Source organism: Microtus ochrogaster, chromosome 8, assembly GCF_000317375.1.
Source record: "Microtus ochrogaster isolate Prairie Vole_2 chromosome 8, MicOch1.0, whole genome shotgun sequence".
Taxonomy (NCBI): domain Eukaryota; kingdom Metazoa; phylum Chordata; class Mammalia; order Rodentia; family Cricetidae; genus Microtus; species Microtus ochrogaster.
Window position 1 is genome coordinate 38,026,143 of NC_022015.1, and position 20,610 is coordinate 38,046,752.

General features: G+C 49.2%; 1 protein-coding gene across 1 annotated transcript in view; it reads left to right on the forward strand.

Moving 5' to 3' along the window:
- The window catches only part of Cpt1a (carnitine palmitoyltransferase 1A), a 61,136-nt gene that overhangs the window by 22,041 nt on the left and 18,485 nt on the right, over nt 1–20,610 (forward strand). Inside the window, exons 2-9 of the mRNA XM_005351617.3 lie at nt 1,198–1,348; nt 4,128–4,267; nt 8,603–8,774; nt 10,483–10,584; nt 14,536–14,673; nt 17,156–17,233; nt 18,218–18,325; nt 18,758–18,845. Coding sequence (XP_005351674.1) covers nt 1,208–1,348; nt 4,128–4,267; nt 8,603–8,774; nt 10,483–10,584; nt 14,536–14,673; nt 17,156–17,233; nt 18,218–18,325; nt 18,758–18,845 — 967 coding nt within the window. The 5' untranslated portion in view covers nt 1,198–1,207. The remainder of the gene's footprint in view (nt 1–1,197; nt 1,349–4,127; nt 4,268–8,602; nt 8,775–10,482; nt 10,585–14,535; nt 14,674–17,155; nt 17,234–18,217; nt 18,326–18,757; nt 18,846–20,610) is intronic.

Sequence of the window (20,610 nt, forward strand, 5' to 3'; positions counted from 1 at the left end):
CTCCTCCACCTGAGCTACAGCCCTAGAATCCTGTTTGTTGTTGTTGTTTTAAAAAAAATACACATATTTGAGCTGGAGCGATGGCTCAGTAATTAAAGAGCACTGGCTGCTCTTCCAAAGGACCCAGGTCCAATTCCCGGCACTCAATGACAGCTCACAACTGTCTGTGACTCCAGTTCCAGGGGATCCAACACTCTCATACAAGCAAACCAATATACGTGAAATAGAAATAAATACATCATTTAAAAATACACATATTTAACATTCGGGGATTTTGTCTGAGCGTTTTGCCTGCATGCATGTATGTGCACCATATGCATGCCATGCCCAGGGAGGCAGAGAGGGTGGAGGATCCTCTGGAGCTGGAGTTACAGATGGCTGTGAGCTACTGTTTATGAAAGTGCTAGGAACCAAACCCAGGTCCTCTGTGAGAACTGCAAGTGCTCTTAACCGCCGAACCCTCTCTCCAGTCCTGAAAGCTTGACAGGTTTATCCGGCCTTGTGGGCTTGTGGAAAGTTACTATATGATAAGAACACCCCCATAAATTAGATTTTATTATGGTTCTGCATAGTTGTTACCTCTTACTTTATTTATACTGTATGTTGGGAGAGAGCGTGCACTGCACAGTGTGTGAGAAAGCCGGAGGACAACTTTGTGGAACTGGTCCTCTCCTTCCACCTTTGCTTGTGTTCTGGGGTTGAGTTTATCTTGCCAGTCTAGAGGGAAGGGCTTTTCCAGCCCAGCCATCTCATCTCCTGTCGTGAGGTCTTTGTGGCCTTCTCTGACGTTGGGGGTGCAGTAGTCAGTCCCGAAGGTCAGGGTTCAGGGCTGCTGGGGACTCGTTTGTTGTTGCTCCTGGAGTTCTCATGACAGCTTCTGGGATGGGCTGTAAGAAGAGTCATCTCCACAGTGCAGGTTGATACATGGCCACCAGTGTCCTTGTCGTGCTGGTTGAGGATGCCTTTGAGAGTGTGGTCTGTGGGATGTGCAGAGGACATGGGGTGGTGGTAACATGGGCCCACACCGTCACCTCAAGGTTGTACGGAGCTGGACAGGTGAGAAGCGTGGAGTGAGGGACAGCAATGGAGGCGTATATGAGTCTCTTAAGTCACAGGATTAAATCTGGGTGCTCCATCTGCTGGAGGCGCTGGTTTCTGCTGTCAGGCCTCTCTAAGCCATTTCTGTCCCTGCTCCAGGTACTCAAAGATGGCAGAAGCTCATCAAGCTGTGGCCTTCCAGTTCACTGTCACCCCCGATGGCATCGACCTCCGCCTGAGCCATGAAGCCCTCAAACAGATATGCTTGTCGGGACTGCATTCCTGGAAGAAGAAGTTCATCCGATTCAAGGTTGGTTGGCTGTCCCCTGCAGTGGTTGCTGGGACTCAGGGTTGGCTGGCTGTCTTCTGCAGTGTTTGCTAGGACTCAGATCTGCCTGCCTCTGCTTCCCGAATGCTGGGGTTGAAGGCACATATCACCATTACTTATTTTTAACTTTTTTAGATAGGGCCTCATTCTAGCCCAAGATGGCCTTGAAATTACAACAGTCATCCTGCCTCAAGCTCCAAAGTGCTGGATTGATGGGGGTAGCAGCACATGGACCTCTGAGAGTCCTGGCTTTTGTGAGACAGGATCTCATGCAATCAGGGTGGCCTCAAACAGAATGTGTAATGAGGGGTAATTGTGAATTCTTGATCCTTCCGCCTCTACCTCCTGAATGTGGAGATCACAAGTGTGATTTTATTTTTCTTTTTAAAAAAGAGATTTATTGGCCGGGCGGTGGTGGCGCACGCCTTTAATCCCAGCACTCGGGAGGCAGAGGCAGGCGGATCTCTGTGAGTTCGAGACCAGCCTGGTCTACAAGAGCTAGTTCCAGGACAGGCTCCAAAACCACAGAGAAACCCTGTCTCGAAAAAAACCAAAAAAAAAAAAAAAGAGATTTATTTTAATTATATGTATCCTTTATTATGGAATACACCTAATTAAAAATAATAATCTGGGTATGGGAGAGTGTATGTTAGTTGCAGGTAACTGGAGGCATTGGATCCCCTGGAGCTGGAGTTACAGGTGGTTGCCTGACATGGGTGTTGGATATTGAACTCAGGTCTGCTATAAGAGCGAGTGTTCTTAACTACAGAGCTGTCTCTAGCTCCAAGAAGGGTTTTTCTTCTTTGTTTGTTTGCCTGTGTGTATATAGTGTGTGTGTGTGTGTGTGTGTGTGTGTGTGTAGGCCTGACCTTTACATTGGGTGTCTTCCTCTATAACTCTCTACTTTTTTTTTTTTTTCGAGACAGGGTTTCTCTGTGGCTTTGGATCCTGTCCTGGAACTAGCTCTTGTAGACCAGGCTGGTCTCGAACTCACAGAGATCCGCCTGCCTCTGCCTCCCGAGTGCTGGGATTAAAGGCGTGCGCCACCATCGCCCAGCTATAACTCTCTACTTTATATATTGAGACTGATCATGAGCTCACTGATCCTGGGTAGTCTAGAGCCTGGTTGGTCTAGAGCCTGGCTAGTCTAGAACCTAACTGGTCTAGAACCTGGGTAGTCTAGAGCCTGGTTGGTCTAGAACCTGGCTGGTCTAGCTAGCCAGCTTGCCTCTGGAGTGCTGGGTTACACGCGGGTGCCATTCCTGCCTGGCTTTTGCATTGATTCTAGAGATCTAAACACTGGTCCTTCCTCCAGCTTGTGTGGCAGGTGTTTTACCCCTGAGCTGTCTCTCCTGCCTTGTTTTGCTTTTCTGAGATAGAATCTGACCCTGTAACCCAGGCTGGTCTGTAACTTCAGGCAGTTTTCCTTTCTTTGCCTCTCAAGTTCTGGGAAGACATGTGAGTCCTCACACTGCTTGGAGAATTGCTGTTGTTGAGTTAGGGTCTCACTTGATAGCCCTGGCTACCCTGGAGCTCACTATGGAGACTAGGCTAGCTTCAAACTCACAGAGCTCGGTCTGCTTCTGCTTCCCAAGTACTTGGGCTAAATATGTGTATCTATTAAGAATTAATTTATTATGCTGGGCATGGTGTTCCAGCGCTCTAATCCCAGTACTCAGGAGGCAGAGGCCAGCCTGGTCTACATAGTGAGTTCCGGGACAGCTGGAGCAATGTAGAAAGTCCCTGTTTTAAAAGACAAAACACGGAAACAGAAACAAGATAGTATTGATTTACTGGAAGTTTCAAACAGTCAGCAAAGCAGAGAGAAGGCAGCACTCTCCACCATGCTTCTCCCGGCTTCCAGAGCTGGCAAAGGCTGGCCAGCTTTGGTCCACACAAGCCTTCTCCCCCAACCTCTCTTCCTTAGACAGAGTTCTGAGTTACCTGGGTGAGATTGCAGCCCTGCCTGATGACCTGAGTTTGACCCAAAGTTCTACCAGCTAGAACGAGAACTGATTGTCACACGCTGTCTTCTGATCTCCACCTTTGCAACATGGTGTCCTTGCATCCACTCATGCACAGTGGATCAATACAGCAGAAATTTTACTTTAAACTTTGTTTTGCTGCCTGGAGGGCTAGAGGCTGAGGAGTTGGCTGACTTCTCTGTAACTCCTGGGTGTCTCAATCAGAGGACAGGCATGGAGGCTCATTAAAGAGCAACCTCCAGGATTCCGGAGCACCTACCCAAGCCCAGACACCAACTCCTCTGGCTGTGAGTGTCCCCTGGGGTCACTCTGTCAGTTTGCTTTTGCAATCCCTTCTAGTGTATAATCTCTCCATCTCAGCCACCAGGAAAGCAGCACCAGAAAGGCCCAGAGCAGGGCTGGAGACATGGCTCAGTGGTTGGATAGGGCAAAGGGAATTTGGGAGCTGGGGTCCCTAACTGCCAGATAGTGGCAGACTGGGAGTGGGACCTCATGGTGCCCAGGCTGTCACCATATGGGGATCTGTATGGTAAGTCAGGCCTAGTGTTCCTGCCGACCCTGAGTCCCTCTTGGGGAATCTCCCAGGGTGCATTGGGAAAGAAGCTGCATGAAGATGAGGCAGCCGTGGCTCCAGGAAGAGTCTCAGCTACTGGGCACTTGGTCCTTGGTGGCCTGCGTGCCATACCTTCTCCCTGCTGCCTGCTGTTCCAGCTGCCCTGCAGAGCAGCAATGGTGGCCTCAGGAGAGTGGTGCTTACAGCCAGTGTGTCTTTCCAGAATGGCATCATCACTGGTGTGTTCCCGGCGAGTCCCTCCAGCTGGCTTATCGTGGTGGTGGGTGTGATATCATCCATGCATGCCAAAGTGGACCCCTCCCTGGGCATGATCGCAAAGATCAACCAGACCCTGGACACCACGTGAGTAACTGCCTCTCCCCGACCCCCTCCCCACCTCAGTATTAGGAAGATGACAGTACCCTGTTGACTGCCTTTGCTTTGGACTCTCCACAAGGCCATTGCTGCCCGGCCACATGGGTTCTCTTCTTTTTCCTGACCTGGTAGTGAAGTCCCTTGGAAGGGTGACCGTAGACCCGGCCGCCCTCCTCGGGATAGTAGGCCTAGAATGGCCAAGGCCTGAGCCACCAGTGGCAGTCAATGGAGCCAGTGGTGACTTCAGAGGGCTTCTCTGTCTCAGAAGATGGCTCCCAGTGTCTATTCCACTGAAGTTAGTCTGTCAAGTGATCTGGTCCCCTGAACTGACTGCCATTGGCCAACACTTCAGCCTTTGGCCCCTTCAGAGTGGCTTAGATTTCCCAAGGAGGTCCATTTTACCTTGGTTTGGAATTTAGTTTATTATGGGAACTTGAAAGTTGTTGGCATCTTGTTTGGGGACAAGGCCTGAGGTTTTTCTTTCCTTTTTTAATTTTTTTAAGACAGGGTCTCACTGTATAGCTCCAGCTGGCCTAACTCTGTAGACCGGGCTCGAACTCACAGAGATCTACCTGTTGTTGCCTCCTGAGTGCTGGGATTAAAAATGTGTCCCACAAAACCCAACTTTTAAAAAAGATTTATTTCTTTATATTTATGTATATGAGTGTTTTGTCTGTATGCATGTATGTATGTGTACCTTATGTGCCTGGTACCCTCCGAGGCCAGAGGAAGCTGTTGGATCCCTTAAAACTGGAGTCAGAAACAGTTGTGAGCTGCTTGATATAGAAACTGGACTCAGGTCATCTGTAGGAGCAACAAGTGCTCTTAACCACTGAACCATCTCTCTAGCCGCGGAATACTTTTCTTACGGGGTCCTTTGTAGCTGGGGTCTCCTGCTAGTTGCTGGACCTGCTCTAGAAGGTATCTAGGGAACTGGGATGGCATGGAGCCTTGGGCCTAATGCATGCTAGGTTCACTCTTCCCACTGAACCATACCCCAGCCTCGGGTCACCTCTGGTGGCAGTTCTTCCATGCAAGTCCCTGGCAGCATCTAGGATGGAGGATGTTAGACTCTCTCAGTGTAGAGTGCCAGGGCACAGGACACCATGGCTCGGTTTCCTTTGCATTGTGACCCCTGCATTTGAACATTTTCTTTTTCTTTTCTGAGACGGGGTCTCAAGTATCCCAGGCTGGTCTCGAGGTGCTATGTAGTATAAGATGACCTTGAACTCTTGATGAACTTCACCCTCCTGCCTCTCCTGTACACTGGGTTCAAGCAAGTGGTTTCAGAATTGTCCCTAATTGTCCTGTGCCGCATGTCCTTCACAGCATGTCCTCAGTGGGCTTATAACTGAGAAGCAATAGCCGACAGGTCCTTGCTATGCACTTGGCCTTGTTTTCTAGCCAGAAGTTGCGAAGGGTCCATACAGTGTTTAGGGTCAGGGCTAAGCTCAGCTGGGAACATTGAGTTCAGTGCCTTTGGAGGCCAGTTGAGGGCCCTGGGCCCCCTGGAGCTGAGGTTGCAGGTTGTTGTGAGCCACTCAACCACATATGCTGGGAACAGACCTCTGGAAGAGCAGCAAACCTTCCAACCACTGAGCCGTGTCTCCAGCCCTGCTCTGGGCCTTTCTGATGCTGCTTTCCTGGTGGCTGAGATGGAGAGATTATACACTAGAAGGGATTGCAAAAGCAAACTGACAGAGTGACCCCAGGGGACACTCACAGCCAGAGGAGTTGGTGTCTGGGCTTGGGTAGGTGCTCCGGAATCCTGGAGGTTGCTCTTTAATGAGCCTCCATGCCTGCCCTCTGATTGAGACACCCAGGAGTTACAGAGAAGTCAGCCAACTCCTCAGCCTCCAGCCCTCCAGGCAGCATTGGTTATGCCTTTGTAAGCAACTGCAGGAGACCAGATAAAAATGCCTGTTCAGGCCTCCTGCCAAGGGCCTTGTCTGCCTGGGGCCCTGAAGATCCAGCAGGGGCTAGGTTACCAGAAGCAGCTGGTGGATCTGGTCACCTGAGACTGGACTTGTGCAGTCCTACAGGTTCTGAGAGGTGAGGGAAGCCCGCCAACAGCTCAGCGTGCTGCTCTGGGTGCTGAGCTGGCTGCCTGGTTGAAGGTAGCTGCGGGGCTAACAATTTTGCTTTGCTTTTAACATGAGCTGTGCCTCAAAGCCGGATTGCACACAGCCGTGCCAGCTACTAAAACCTTGTTTAATCTCAGTGTTTATAAGATTTGTTTCTTTGTCTCTCAGAATCTATTTTCGTAAACTGGGTCATCCCTGGCCCAACTTTAGAAAAGCCAGGTGAAAGGTCAGAGTCCTGCGGCCTGAAGGGTTGTTCTGGAATCATCTTCCCATTGAGGACTGAGCTCCTGTACCCCTAGGCTGCGTTTCTGTTTGCTTTGATCTGAAAAGATCGAAGAGGTTAAAGACACAGCTAAACTTTGGATGGTTTTTAAGACAGGATCTCTCTGTGTAGTCCTGGATATCCCAAAACTTGCTGTGTAGACCAGGCTAGCCTTGTGAACTCACGGAGATCTGCCTGCCTCTGCATGTGCCACCACACCCAGCTTGTATTAGCTTTTTAATTTTATTCTGTGTGTATGTGTGTTTAGCCTACATGTGTGTCTGTGTACCTGGTGCTTTGGAGGTCAGAAGAAACCTCAGATCCAGGTGGTTGTGAGCCTCTATGTGGGTGTTGGAAGTCGAACCCCAGGTCCTCTGCAAGAGCAGCCAATGCTCTTAACTGATGAGCCGTCTCTCCAGCCCTTTGAATGCTGGGTTTGACCAACTGTGGGAAAATACATTTCAGAGCATAAGTGTTTTACCTGAGAAGAAACTTGTCTCTGTCACTAACATGACGTTAAGTTATTGTTTTCCAGTATCAGAACATTTATGGTTATGTATACTATTGTTTTGATCATAGACTATCTTTTATTCATCCCTTGACGACAGTTCTGTACATGTCAACAGTGTATCTTGACTATACCCATGCCAACTCTCCACACCCACTCTTATATTAAATCCACCAAGTCTAAATAGTGCCCCTGCTGGAGTGTGGCCCTATCCAGCTGGCTTGGCCTCGGTCCACAGCCTCAAGCAGAGAGCGTTTCTCAGCTCTCCTCCCCATCCCGCTGATGTCTCTTGAGCCTCTCAGAGGAGGGTGCTAGTTTTTACTTTGCCACTGTTTCTCCAGTTCCAAAACATCTGCAATAATCCCACAAAATAGCTGCATTTTTGTCTTGGTTTTTCTTTCATAATTGGTGACTTTGTTTTCTTTCTTTTTTCTTTAAATATTTATTTATTTATTTATTTATTTATTTATTTATTTATTTATTTATTTATTTATTATGTATACAATATTCTGTCTGTCAGGCCAGAAGAGGGCACCAGACCCCATCACAGATGGTTGTGAGCCACCATGTGGTTGCTGGGAATTGAACTCAGGACCTTTGGTAGAGCAGGCAATGCTCTTAACCTCTGAGCCATCTCTCCAGCCCCCTGACTTTGTTTTCTTAAGTATTTAAAATCTTTTAAGTTTTTTCTAGGTTTATTTATTTTTATGTAGTTTTTTTTTGTTTGATTTGATGTGGTTTTGTTTTTGAGACAAGGTCTCACTTTGTAGACCAGGCTGATCTTAAACTCACAGAGATCCACCTGCCTCTGCCTCCAAGATGCTGGGACATTTGAGTTTCTTATGAATACAAACATCTAAAATTATATTTGAGGATGGGGGTGTAGCTCAGGGTTTGAGCCCCTGCCTAGCAAGCATGAAGCCCTGAGTTCAGTTGTAGGCACAGCAGATCCAAGCAAACACAAACAAGGTACGTTTGAGGGTTGGGGAAAGCTTTCAAAATCTGAAGAAATTGGGCCAGGGTCTTTGTGAGCATCATTTAGCAGTCCCCACCCCCTTGAAGCACTTGTCATGGTGAGCAGGTCTCTGCCCACAGTGCCCTCTAAGGCTGCAGAAAGTGGTGTTGTTCAGGATGGCTCAAGTCACTAGCCGGTCTCTGGCTTTTTCTGTGGGGATGAAAAGCTCACTGCGTTGCCCAGGCTGGTCTCTGGCCTCTGCACAAGAGAGGCTACTCTGCTGCACCCAGCCAAGGCTGGCCCATTTTGAGAGGGACACAGAATGGCACAAGCACCAGGAGAGTTGGTGGGTCCTTCAGGCTTCCTTCTCTAATGAGCCCAGCTCTGCTTGAAGGTGCTGCAGCCTGCTCTCTGCTGTCCCCAGGAAGGCGCTTGGTCCCACTGCATGGTGGTGGTAGCTGTAGCCACCTTCCCACACTGCTGCTCTAGCTACATATCTGGTCCATCCCCACAGTGGCCGCATGTCAAGTCAGACGAAGAACATGGTGAGTGGCATCCTCTTCGGCACCGGGCTCTGGGTAGCGGTCATTGTGACTATGCGCTACTCACTGAAGGTACTGCTCTCCTACCACGGCTGGATGTTCGCAGAGCACGGCAAAATGAGCAGAAGCACCAGGATCTGGATGGTAACTATCGGTCACTAGCTAGAGTGACGTCACCAGAGGAGGCCCCTTGCCTGGTTAGCACTCTGCTCTGCTCTTTGATGTGTGACCTGTCCCCAGCCTCTGGCTGTGGGAGAGCTGTGGCTCACTGTGACACTTGGGTGGAGCCCAGGGCTGCTTGCTAATGGTTTCTGGGAGTTCTGCCATCTCTCTGTTCACCTGCTTAGCCTGTAGTTCAGGATGGTTATTGAATCTAAGTGCCACCCACCAGGTCTTTGTAGCCTTGGGCCGTTTTGTAGTCAAGACACTTTTGCTGGCCAGATCACATGATTCACCCTGACCCTTCAGTGTTCTCCATTTCACCCTGACCCTAAGGCCAGGCACCCTCATTTAAGGAAGAGGGTTATTGCCATATGCATGAGCCTTGTCAAATTTTAACTAGTTATGGAGATTTTTTTGTTTTGTTTATTCTTTTCGTTTTTTGAGACAAGGTCTCACATCACCCTGGCTGGCCTTGAATTTACTCTGTAGCCTGGGATAACCTTGAGTTTCTGGTTCTCCTGCCTCCAGTTCAGGCAGCGCCACTATGTCTGGTTTTTACGAGATGCCAGTGATCAAACCCAGAGCTTCATGCGTAGCTTAACTCAGTGAGCTGTCTACCCACTGAGCCATATTCGAAGCTCCGGCTCATTTTTATAAGCTCAGTTTTCTGGGGTGGGGGTGGAGAGTGGCTGTCCAAAGTGGAGATCACTCCTGGGGCTTCCCTCTTTGGCATCAATACCCCCTTCTGCAGTGTGGCTCTCATGTGTGCCCCCACCCACAGACGGTCACCACTCTTAGCTTCTGGTCTTCAGTTCTGTTTTTTGGTTTTGTTTTATAAAGAAACTAATTTTCTGCTCCCAAGGTTTGTAAATGATTTTAATGAGTCTGGTCCTAGTAAAATTGTCTTTTGAATTGCTTCTCCCCGGGGGTCCTTCTTGGTGAAGGGGGAGGAATGGGTCAGCTTGACCTTGATCTACAGGCCAGCACACTCCCCCCATCATCCCCACTAGTGATCTTCTCCTTCAGAGTCCCCTTGCTACCCACCACACACTCCACTCTTTCCCAAACCAGCTTCCACCTTGTCTGTGAGTTTTCTAATGCCTCGAGTAGCAGAACTTAAGTCCTAGATAGAGATGGTGTCCGGAGGGCTTAAGCAGTCCTCGTGGCTGATTTTAAACTGAGTCCCAGCACTCCTGAGTGCTGAGAATCATCACTGTCTACACCTTGAACCCTTAGAGGTGTTCTGGTTTAGGTCAGGAGCAGACAGTGGCCTTCTCTACCTGGCCTGCATCGGACTGTGGGAAGTGGCTCCCTCTCCGTGTTGCTTCATCTGATAGACAGGGACACACTGCCCACCCTGGGGATGACACCTCAGCTGGCATTACTTCCTATATCCAGAGCTTGCACCAACCTCAAACCATGAACCTCCCAGGAGGAGGTTGACAGCTGCCTGCAGAGGTGTTGTCAGCTCCAGGGTTCCTGGCCATGGGTGACGGTCGGCAGCATACCCAAAGCCTCTGTCAGACCTAATTTTGGTTCAGCCCAGTGTTTACTATTTTGGTTTGCCGAGGTCTGATGGTGTAAGTCAGGGAATGGCCCCACCATAAGCACTCAGCCAGTCGCGTGCAGGTGAACTCTGACTTTGATTCTAATATCTGCGTCATCTGTGAAATATAACTTGTATCTTCAGGCTATGGTCAAGGTCTTCTCAGGCCGAAAGCCCATGCTGTACAGCTTCCAGACATCTCTGCCGCGCCTGCCTGTCCCAGCCGTCAAAGACACCGTGAGCCGGGTAGGTGTGTCTCACCTTTGTGCTAAGATGCATGAGTCCTTTAGAGCCATTCATCTGGCTAATTGTAACTGTGAATACACTCCTTCCTCTTTATTAGTGGGCGGAGTCTCTGCTTCAGGGTTCTGGTGATAATGCTACCCCACCTCAGAGTGCTTGCCCTGGCTAGACAAGGGTTCTGCCATGAGCTATAGCCCCAGCCCTTTGATGTGTAGTTTTTGCATACAAGGTCTTGCTGGGTAACCAACCCACACTGGCCTTGAACATTTTCTTTTTTATATATAGTTAACTTTATTTATTTATTTATTTATTCATTCATTCATTCATTCATTCATTTATTTATTTATTTATTGCATGCCAATCCCAGTTCCTGCTTCCTCTTCTCCTCCCACTCCCCCGTTCGTTCCCCCACGTTACTCTCCCTCCCCCCACCTTACCCCCCATCCACTCCTCAGAGGCGGTAAGGCCTTCCTGCTTAGTCAAGTCTGTCCCATCACTTTGTTGAGGCAGGACCAAAGCCCTCGAACATTTTAAGTTTTTTTTTTACTCTTTATGTATGAGTGTTTGACTTTGTGTAGATGTGTACACTGATGCACACAGTGCCTGCCATATGCATGCAATGCAGTGCTCAAGGAGACCAGAAGAGAACGTTGGATTCCCTGGAACTGTGGTTAAAAACAGTCGTGAGCCATCAAGTGGGTGCTGGCAATAGAACCTGGGTCCTCTGCAAGAGCAGCCAGTGCTCTTACCTGCTGAGCCATCCCTCCAGCCCCATGACCTTGGTCCTCTTGCTTTAGCCTCTTGATGCCTACATGGTAGACATATTTTACCATCCATAGCTTGATGTTGTTTTTCTGTAATGGATTAATTGCATCTTCAGTATTTAAAGGTGCCATATCCCACCTACTGGGGAACGTTTACTTTTGAGTAATGCCTTTATTGAGATGCAGTTTAGGACTGGATGAGTCCCTGTTTAATGTGCGTGCTTCAGGAATTTGAGTGCATCCATTATTTTATTTTATTTTATTTATTTATTTTTTCGAGACAGGGTTTCTCTGTGGCTTTGGAGCCTATCCTGGAACTAACTCTGTAGACCATCCATTATTTTAAACTGTGGCAAATACATACAAAAGCCACATCTATAATATTTTTTAAAGGCTGGGCATGGTGGCATATGCTATTAATCCCAGCACTCAAGAGGCAGAGGTAAGCAAATCTCTCTGAGTTTGAAGTCCACCTGGTCCACAAAGCTAGTTCTAGACCAGCCAGGGCTACACAGTGAAACCCTGTCTCAAAAAAAAGAAAGAAAGAAAGAAAGAAAGAAAGAAAGAAAGAAAGAAAGAAAGAAAGAAAGAAGAGGAGGAAATGAGTTGATGAGATAGTTTTATTTATTTATTTATTAAGTATACAGTATTTGTCTGCGTGTATTCCTGCAGGCCAGAAGAGGGCACCAGATCTCATTACAGATGGTTGTGAGCCACCATGTGGTTGCTGGGAATTGAACTCAGGACCTCTGGAAGAGCAGCCAGTGCTCTTAACCTCTGAGCCATCTCTCAGCCCGATGAGATAGTTTTCAATCAGTAAAATGCTTGCAACCTTGCAAGCAGAGTCCTAAATTTGATTCATCAGAACCTACAGAAAAATGCCAGGTTTGTGGCACACACTTGTAATCCCGGTCCTGGGGAGTGGAGACAGGAGGATCCCTGTAGCTCAGGGCCCAGCCAGGCTGCTGAAAAACCTGTTTCCAAGGGGTGGGTGGTGTTTGTAAGGATGGCTTCTGAGGGCATGCACCCTCCAAATGCCTCCGTACATGTATGCATCTGTGCATGTGCTTGCATGTGCGCATGCACACACACACACACACACACACACACACACACACACACATTTTAACTGTTTTCAAGTATAAGTTTATTAAAAGTAATTACATCTAGGGCATTGTGCAATTGTGGCCACCATGATTTGTCAGGCCGTTCTGTTGCCTCAAGCAGAAGCCATAGCCATTAGGCAATAACTCCCACGCTCCCTGCCCGTCTGCCAACCTCTGCTCTACTTTCTGTTTCTAGTTCTGCCGAGTCAGGGACTGTGACATGAATGGAGTTACGTAATGGGTGACTCTTGTGGGTTTCCCCACACACACTAGCATTTATTTTTCTTTGAGGCAGGATCTTACTCTGTAGCCCAGGGTAGCCTTAAACTTGTAATTCTCCTGTCTTAACTTCCCAAAGCAGGATGATTGTAAGATTGACCCTGACCCAGCACGGCTGTGCTGCTTCCCTTTCTGTGGCTGATAACGTTCATTGTGTGGGTAGATGGTGCGGGCTGTGTCGTAAGCAGGAAAGCTGGGAATGTCCATGCACGTGTTTTCATGTGGGTGCGGTTGCTGCTTCTAGATGGCAGGTTCCGTGGGTGGAACTTTGTGTGGCAGAGAAGCAGAGAGTGACTCTGTATTGAGCCTGATCTGCTGTTCAGTGGCCACACCTTGGTGTGTTCCGTGGGAGAACACCCATGCTTCGTGCCTTCTGCCCACTTTTCAGAACTGTAAATCAAAAACATACTGGCTTCAGGGAATTACACCTGCCTGCCTGCTACGGTGCAGCGCTCGCCGCAGAGTGTATAGAACCTCCTCCCTGTTTCCAGATGGATCTCACATTGCTCAGACTGGTCTGGAACCCCTAGAATTTCCTATGTAGCTGAGGATGACCTTAAACTTCAATTCCTCTGCCTCCCGCACCTGAGCGCTGGGACAGCAGGCTAATCCTACAATACTCAGTTCTCTGCAGTGCTGGGGACAGAATCCAGGGCTTTGTGTATGCAAGGCAAGTGATCTGCCAGCAGAGCCCTGGGAGAGTGCGGCCTTTCCATTTCAGTGCCCAAGTTATACTTGGAGTAAGCTTTAGAGGAGCAGCTGGCCCTGCTGAGAAATGGCCCCGCCTCTCATTGTGCAAAGCAGGCCCTAGGGAACACTGCTGTCCCCAGGCTGGTGTTTGTTTTGAGACAGGGTCTCGCTATGTAGCCTGGTTGGCCTGGAACTTTTCAGGTAGACCAGTTAAGCCTCCTCTGCCTCCAAAGTGCTGGGATTACCTGTGTCCTACGTCACACCCAGCTTCAGACCTGGTTTCCTTTCTTGACAAATCAGATTTGATGGCAGTTCCACTTCCTGGAACTCACTCAGGTACAGGTGTGAGCTTTCGGGGTTCTTAGAAAACCCAGACATGGGGGCACATGCCTGTCATTCTAGCCCTTGGGAGATAGAGGAAGGAGGAGGATCAGGAGTTCAAGGCCAGCCTCAGCTACCTAGTGAGTTTGAGTCCAAATTAGACTACCCTGTCTCAAAAAAAGAAAAAGAAGCCGGGCGGTGGTGGCGCACGCCTTTAATCCCAGCACTCAGGAGGCAGAGACAGGTGGATCTCTGTGAGTTCGAGGCCAGCCTGGTCTACAAGAGCTAGTTCCAGGACAGGAACCAAAAAAGCTACGGAGAAACCCTGTCTCAAAGAAAAAAAAAAGGAAAGAAAGAAAAGAAAAAGGCTGTGTGTGACCTACCCTGTGTGTTTTACCTCGAAACATGTTCAAGGTTTGTGTCTGTCAGTTTGTCTGAACTGAGCATCTAGACTCTGGAACCATGGTCCTTTTCTGCTCTGCCTGGACACCTGTCTGACCTTCACTGGGCCCGCAGGGCTGTCCTACCCATCTCAGGGCACCATCATTGAAATAACGGCCAAATAATGGTTGGGAGATGTCTTGATGTCTCCTCCATGAGGGAGAAGTAACCTGGATTTCTGTTCATCTGCAGCAATGTTTAGCCCTGCAAGGGTTGTCTTGTCTGCAGAGAGGGAAGACTGACTCAGGGAAGCTTTCCCAGCCTTTTCTGCCTGGTGTGACTCTCCTGAGGTGTGAAGTGGTCCATGGCTCAGGGGTGGGTATCTCACTCAGACCGTGTTCTCTCAACTCCAGTACTTGGAATCTGTGAGGCCGCTGATGAAGGAAGGAGACTTCCAACGCATGACAGTGCTGGCCGAGGATTTCGCTGTCAATCTTGGACCCAAACTGCAGTGGTATTTGAAGCTAAAATCCTGGTGGGCCACAAATTATGTAAGTATTTCTGCACATAAATCTTTTCTCATAGATCTTTTCTCAGTGAGCTATTTCAGTGTGTAAGTTCTCGTGTGGGTACCAGGGCTCACGAAGTATGACGGTAGCTGAGGGCAGCCATACTCATCCCTAAGAACTGTGCACAGAGCTGCTGGCTGCCTTTCCCTCGCACTGAGGATTCTGAGTAGCCTTTGCAGCCCCCTCAGGGCAGGGCTGCTCTGCCCTTGAGCCTCTAGTCCTCACCTGGCAGGTCACTAAAGGCTGTTCCTCCCATAGTGGCCCTGCCACCTTGCCTCTTTCTCTGGTACCTTTTACATCCCAGAGTACCATACCCCTCTGAGTTCCTGGTCAGGGTTCAGATGATGCTGACAGTGGCAACTGTCTGTTGGGAACAGCTGTATGCTGTTGGGTGGGGCAAGAGGGCCTGGTAGGGGTGTGAAACCAAGAGGGGGAGGCCACATGTAAAGAATAACCTTCGTGGGAGGCAAAGGATCTATTTTTGTTTATGTATAGGTGCATAGGTGAGTTTATATGTATTACATGTATGTAGTTGCCCGTGGAAACTAGAGGGCATTGGATCCCCTGGAACTGGAGTTTCAGGTGGTTATGAGCTACCCAACATGGAGTCTGAGAGCCAAACTTGGGTTCTCTGCAAGATCAGAACACACTCTTAACTACTGAGCCATCTCTCTAGTCCCTCAAACAAAACTGTAAGGGCTGGAAAGGACACGCAGCTGAGTCCTTGATAGTGGTGCACAATGCCCTGGGTTCAGCTCCCAGCACTGCACCTGTTTTGGTGGCACACACTATTCCTAGGGCTTCGGAGAGAGGCAGGAAGATCAAAGTCCAAGGTCATCTGTTGTTATATAGAGTTCAGGGAGAGCCTGGAATGCACGAGACCCTGCTTCTGGGCTGGGCAATGATGGCGCACGCCTTTAGTCCTAGCACTCGGGAGGGAGAGGCAGGTGGATCTCTGTGAGTTCAAGACCAGCCTGGTCTACAGAGCTAGTTCCAGGACAGGCTCCAAAGCGACAGAGAAACTCTGTCTCGAAAAACCAAAAAAAACAAAACAAAACAAAAAAAACAACAAAAACAAGAGGCCATAGAGATGACTCAGCAGTTAAGAGCACTTGTTCTTGCAGAAGACCTGAGTTTGATTCCTAGCACCCACATGATAACTCAACAATCATCTATAACCCCAGTGCCAGGGGATCCAACATCCTCTTCTGACCTCAGTAGGTACCAGGCACACACATGCTGCACAGAACATATATGCAGGCAAACACACACATAAAAAAATCCTAGCTGGGTACGGTGGTGCACGCCTTTAATCCCAGCACTCGGGAGGCAGAGGCAGGCGGATCTCTGGGAGTTCGAGGCCAGCCTGGTCTACAAGAGCTAGTTCCAGGGCAGGAACCAAAAAGCTACAGAGAAACCCTGTCTCGAAAAAAAAAATCCAGCACTCAGGAGGCAGAGGCAAGTGGATCTCTGAGTGCAAGGCCAGCCTGGTCTACAGAGGGAGTTCCAGGACAGTCAGGGTTACATGTCTCAAAAAAGAAAAAAACAATGTATAAACCATAAATAATAAATAGACAAAAACAAACAGAGAAAGTAGGCAAAAAGAAGCAGAGAAAAGGATCAGACAGAACCAGGCGCTAAGCCTGGGAGGGCAGGACTCCACATGACTCCCAGGCCATAAGGGGCTGTCATGTTTTGGTTTTAATCATAGGCCAGCTGGACTGCTGCATACCTAGACTCTTGTGTGTGCCCTTTCCCAGGTGTGCACCCCAACACAGTGCTCAGCATGGATCACGAATGGACATTTGCTGGGTGTCGTTGCAATGGGCACTCTGGAGAGTAAAGACAACACAGGCTGCCTCTGACTTATTGCTGTGGCTCTGGGACGTACCCAGGCATCAGGAAGGGGAAGATCGGTCATTGGGGAGATTTGGGGTCATCTGTGTTATTTTATTTCTGCAGTGCTGGGAATGGGACCCGAGGCCTGGGTCAGACAAGCGTGTAGCACTGCACCCCACTTTCAGCCAGGGCACTTTAGCGGTTATGCATTCGGTCTCATGTGGCTTCCAGGCTAGCCTGAAACTTGCTGTGTAGCAGTCTTGAACTGGCTATAGCCTGGAACTCCCCATCCCCCTGCCTGTGTGTGCATCAGTGTCCAGTCCTGTGCCCAGTTCTGTGCAGTGCTAGGGAGCAAGCATTCTAGCAGCTGAACTGCGTCCCCAGCCCGGACCCTTTTTTCCTTTTTAAGTGACTGTGAAATGATGATCTGCTGTCTAGCCAGGTCTCCCCTTAAGACCCGTGTGTTTCTCAACTCCATGTGTCCTCTCTGCTTAAGACAGCTTTGTTTTGGAGCCTGTCATATGCCGGAATCTTCCAGAAAGTTGTACTTCTAGAGCAGGCTGGTCCAGGGAAGGCAGCTTCATGGCTTCTGCTCAGCACTGTCTTGTTTGTGTTTGCTCCGTAGGTGAGCGACTGGTGGGAGGAGTACATCTACCTGCGGGGCCGAGGGCCGCTAATGGTCAACAGCAACTACTACGCTATGGTGAGTGGGTCTTCTGTCCCGCTGCAGCCCAGGTGCCTTCATCGTGCTGGACAGAGCTGCTAGCTGCCTGGGAAAGCTTGGGGTGGATTCCTCTCCACTTGCTCCTGCCTCTGTTGTCCATTGTCCATGACTTCATGTTGTGTGAAGATCCCACCCGGGGCCCATGTGTTAGATCCCCCTGTGCCTGTGGGATCCCTGCTCTCTACTCAACAGTATGGACACCTTTGTATTGCAAAGCACATTCACAGCAAATAGCACTTGCTTAGTAAGCCCTGTTTGTCCTTGAACCTGGTAGAAAAGATGTACACCACCATGCCCAGCAAAATCCTGCTGGCATTTAATAGCCCCAGAACAGATGGAAGCTGGGGTTGTAGTAGAACAGTAACAAATTGAGAGCCTGTGGGACCAGCACTGGGGAGCTGGAGGCAGGGGATCAGGAGTTCAGGGTCATCCTTGGCTACGTATGGAGTTCAAGGCCTTCCTTGGGGCTAGAAAGATGGCAGGTTCAGAGCACTAGATGCTCTTCCAAAGGACCCAGGTTTGGTTCCCAGCATACATGTCAGGTGGTTCAGGCCATCTGTAATTCCAGTTGCAGGGGATCTGATGTCCTCTTCTGGTCTCTCTGGGCACCTGTACACACGTACACTTAACCACACAGATATAAAGAAAAAAATTCTACCAAAACCCACAAATGGACCTGAAACAATAACAAAACTGTCCAAATATGAGAAAAATCAAATAACAATTTATTAAGTTATAAAGTCAGGCATAGTGACACATGCCTTTAATCCTCGCTCTCAGGAACCTGAGCGCATAATATAACCTGGTCTCCAAAAACCAGAACCTAAAGCAAATATAGAAAGCGAGGCTGTTGTGGTAACTGAGCGGGGCTGTAGGAACACCTTGGTGTCATAAAGGCCTCCACCGTGTGTACAAATCACCATGCCATCCCCATGAGCATTCTCTGCTGTCACCCCCTCCCAGGAGATGCTGTACATCACCCCAACCCACATTCAGGCAGCAAGAGCCGGCAACACTATCCATGCCATGCTGCTGTATCGTCGCAAGCTGGACCGGGAGGAGCTCAAGCCCGTATGTAAACTTTCCTTCAGATCTTTAGAGAGGTGGCTCAGGTGACAAACTGCTAGTGACGCCCAGCCAGATGCTTTGGTGTACTGGTTGGAATCCCAGCACTGGGACCAGAGACAGGCAGATAACTGGGGCTCACTAACAGGCCTAATCAGTGAGAGACTTGAGATGGCTGAGTGCTTGTGTTCAGTTCCTGGGGGATGAGAGGCGTGCTGGTGAACTGCTCAAGAGAACCGTTTCTTTCATAACCTCTGGTGGCTTAAGTGTTTGTACCCTGGCACAGCTCAGCAGGTCCCTCAGGTGCTACCCCAGGGGACAGCTGGAGATGATGAAGTCAGACTGGGCAGTATGCACAGGAAATAGGCAGCATTTTAATCATTTAAAGTTTTCCTGTGAGATTTTTGCCTTTTGGTTTTAAACACATTTTTATTCCAGATTCGTCTTCTGGGAAACACGATTCCGCTCTGCTCTGCCCAGTGGGAGCGACTCTTCAACACCTCCCGTATACCTGGGGAGGAGACAGGTGGGTGGTGCTCACCAGGGCTCCCCCGGGACCCAGAGTTAGTCATTCTGCTGCTCAGAACCAGGAAACATTAGGGAACATTGGGGTAGGATAATCTTCAGGGTGTCGGGCAGGAGAATCCTCAGGGTGTGGGGGCAGGAGGATCTGCAGGGTGTACCCTGAGAGCCTGTTTCTGAATGTTCCTCCTCTTGGAATCCCTTTCTCTTTTTGTCGTTGGTCATGGTTTGGGAACAGGATCTTATGTGTTCCAGGATGGACTAAAACAATATATAGTTGAGGATGACCTTGAGTTTCTGCCCCTCTTGCTCCTACTGGGACTACAGGCATGTGTCACCGTGTCTGCAGTATGTTGTGTAGGAATGGAACCGTGGGTTTCATATACACTAGACAAGAGCACTACCAACTGAACACCAGCTCCAGCCTGGGTCTAGACAGTGGGTCAGTTCCAGATTTTAATATTTCTTCAGTTCAGAGTTTCATTCATGGGCATTTTCCCCAGACCTGCTGGAATATTCCCTTGGACATCTTCCTCTGGCCCACATGCTGGGTTTACTGTAAAATACTCATGACTGAGGAGCTGGATCCTGGCCCAGATTCTTGCTTTGGGCCTCCTGGCCTGGGAAGCATGGTTATGTAATCTTCCTTCTAACCTATGACATCTTGGAAAAGAGGGAGAATGGATACAGCTGGTCCCATGCAGGCCTGCAGGGGTCAAGTGTACAGTATTGGTCACCTTATAACATTGTGACAAAATACCTGAGCAAAAACCACTTGGGGAGAAAAGATTTACTCTGCCTCTTGGTTCCAGAGGCTGTAGTCCATTGTTTCTGGGCGGTGGAAGAGCAAAGCATCATGGGATGCAGGGACATGTGAAGGAGCAGAGCACTAACCTTCTGACAGCCAGTACAGGGAGCAGGAGAAGGGGCCTGGAGTCAAGGATGCCCTTCAGGGCTTGCAAAATGACTCAGCATGGAAGTGTGCCTGTCCCCAAGCCTGGTACTTGTGGTGGAAGGAGAGAGCCTCCTCCCACAGGCTGTCCCCAAGCCTGGTACTTGTGGTGGAAGGAGAGAGCCTCCTCCCACAGGCGTCCTCTGCCCTCTCCGTGCGCACGCCTGTCCTCACGTGTTTGCATCCCCACACAAGATAAATGAGTAAATATAATTTTTAAAAATTTGAAAGACCCTCTAAAGATGCATGCCACAGAGGACGTCTTGAGGGATTTGGTTCTTTTCTTCACTGTGTTGGGGTCAGGCTAGGCAGCACATGCTTTTACCTCGCTAGCCCTGCCATGATCTTTAATAGTAGTGATCATGAATATTAAAATCCCAGCATTCAGAAGGCTGAGGCAGGTGGATCTCTGAGTCCAGCCTGGCCTACACAGTAAGTTCTAGGTCAGCTAAGACTACTTATGAAACCCTGTCTCAAAAGCAGAAACAATTTATTAAAATGGACTGCCCCTAGTGGGGTCATATACGCCACATGCTAGTGTCCAGGGCCCTTGCTACTTAGTTGTCCAATGTGTTTGCTTTTTTCTTTTGAGAGAGGGTCTCGTGTTCTAGAACACCCCCATGTAGACCAGGCTGGCCTTCCATTCACAGAGATCCACCTGCCTCTGCCTCCTTAGTGCTGGGATTGAAGGTGTGCACTGCCATAACCAGCCTTTTTGTTGTTAATCCTTTTAAAGTTTCTTCATTGTGTTTATGTGTATGATTGTGGGAGGGTCACAGCCACACTGCAGTGCTCATGCGCGGCTCAGTGACAGTAC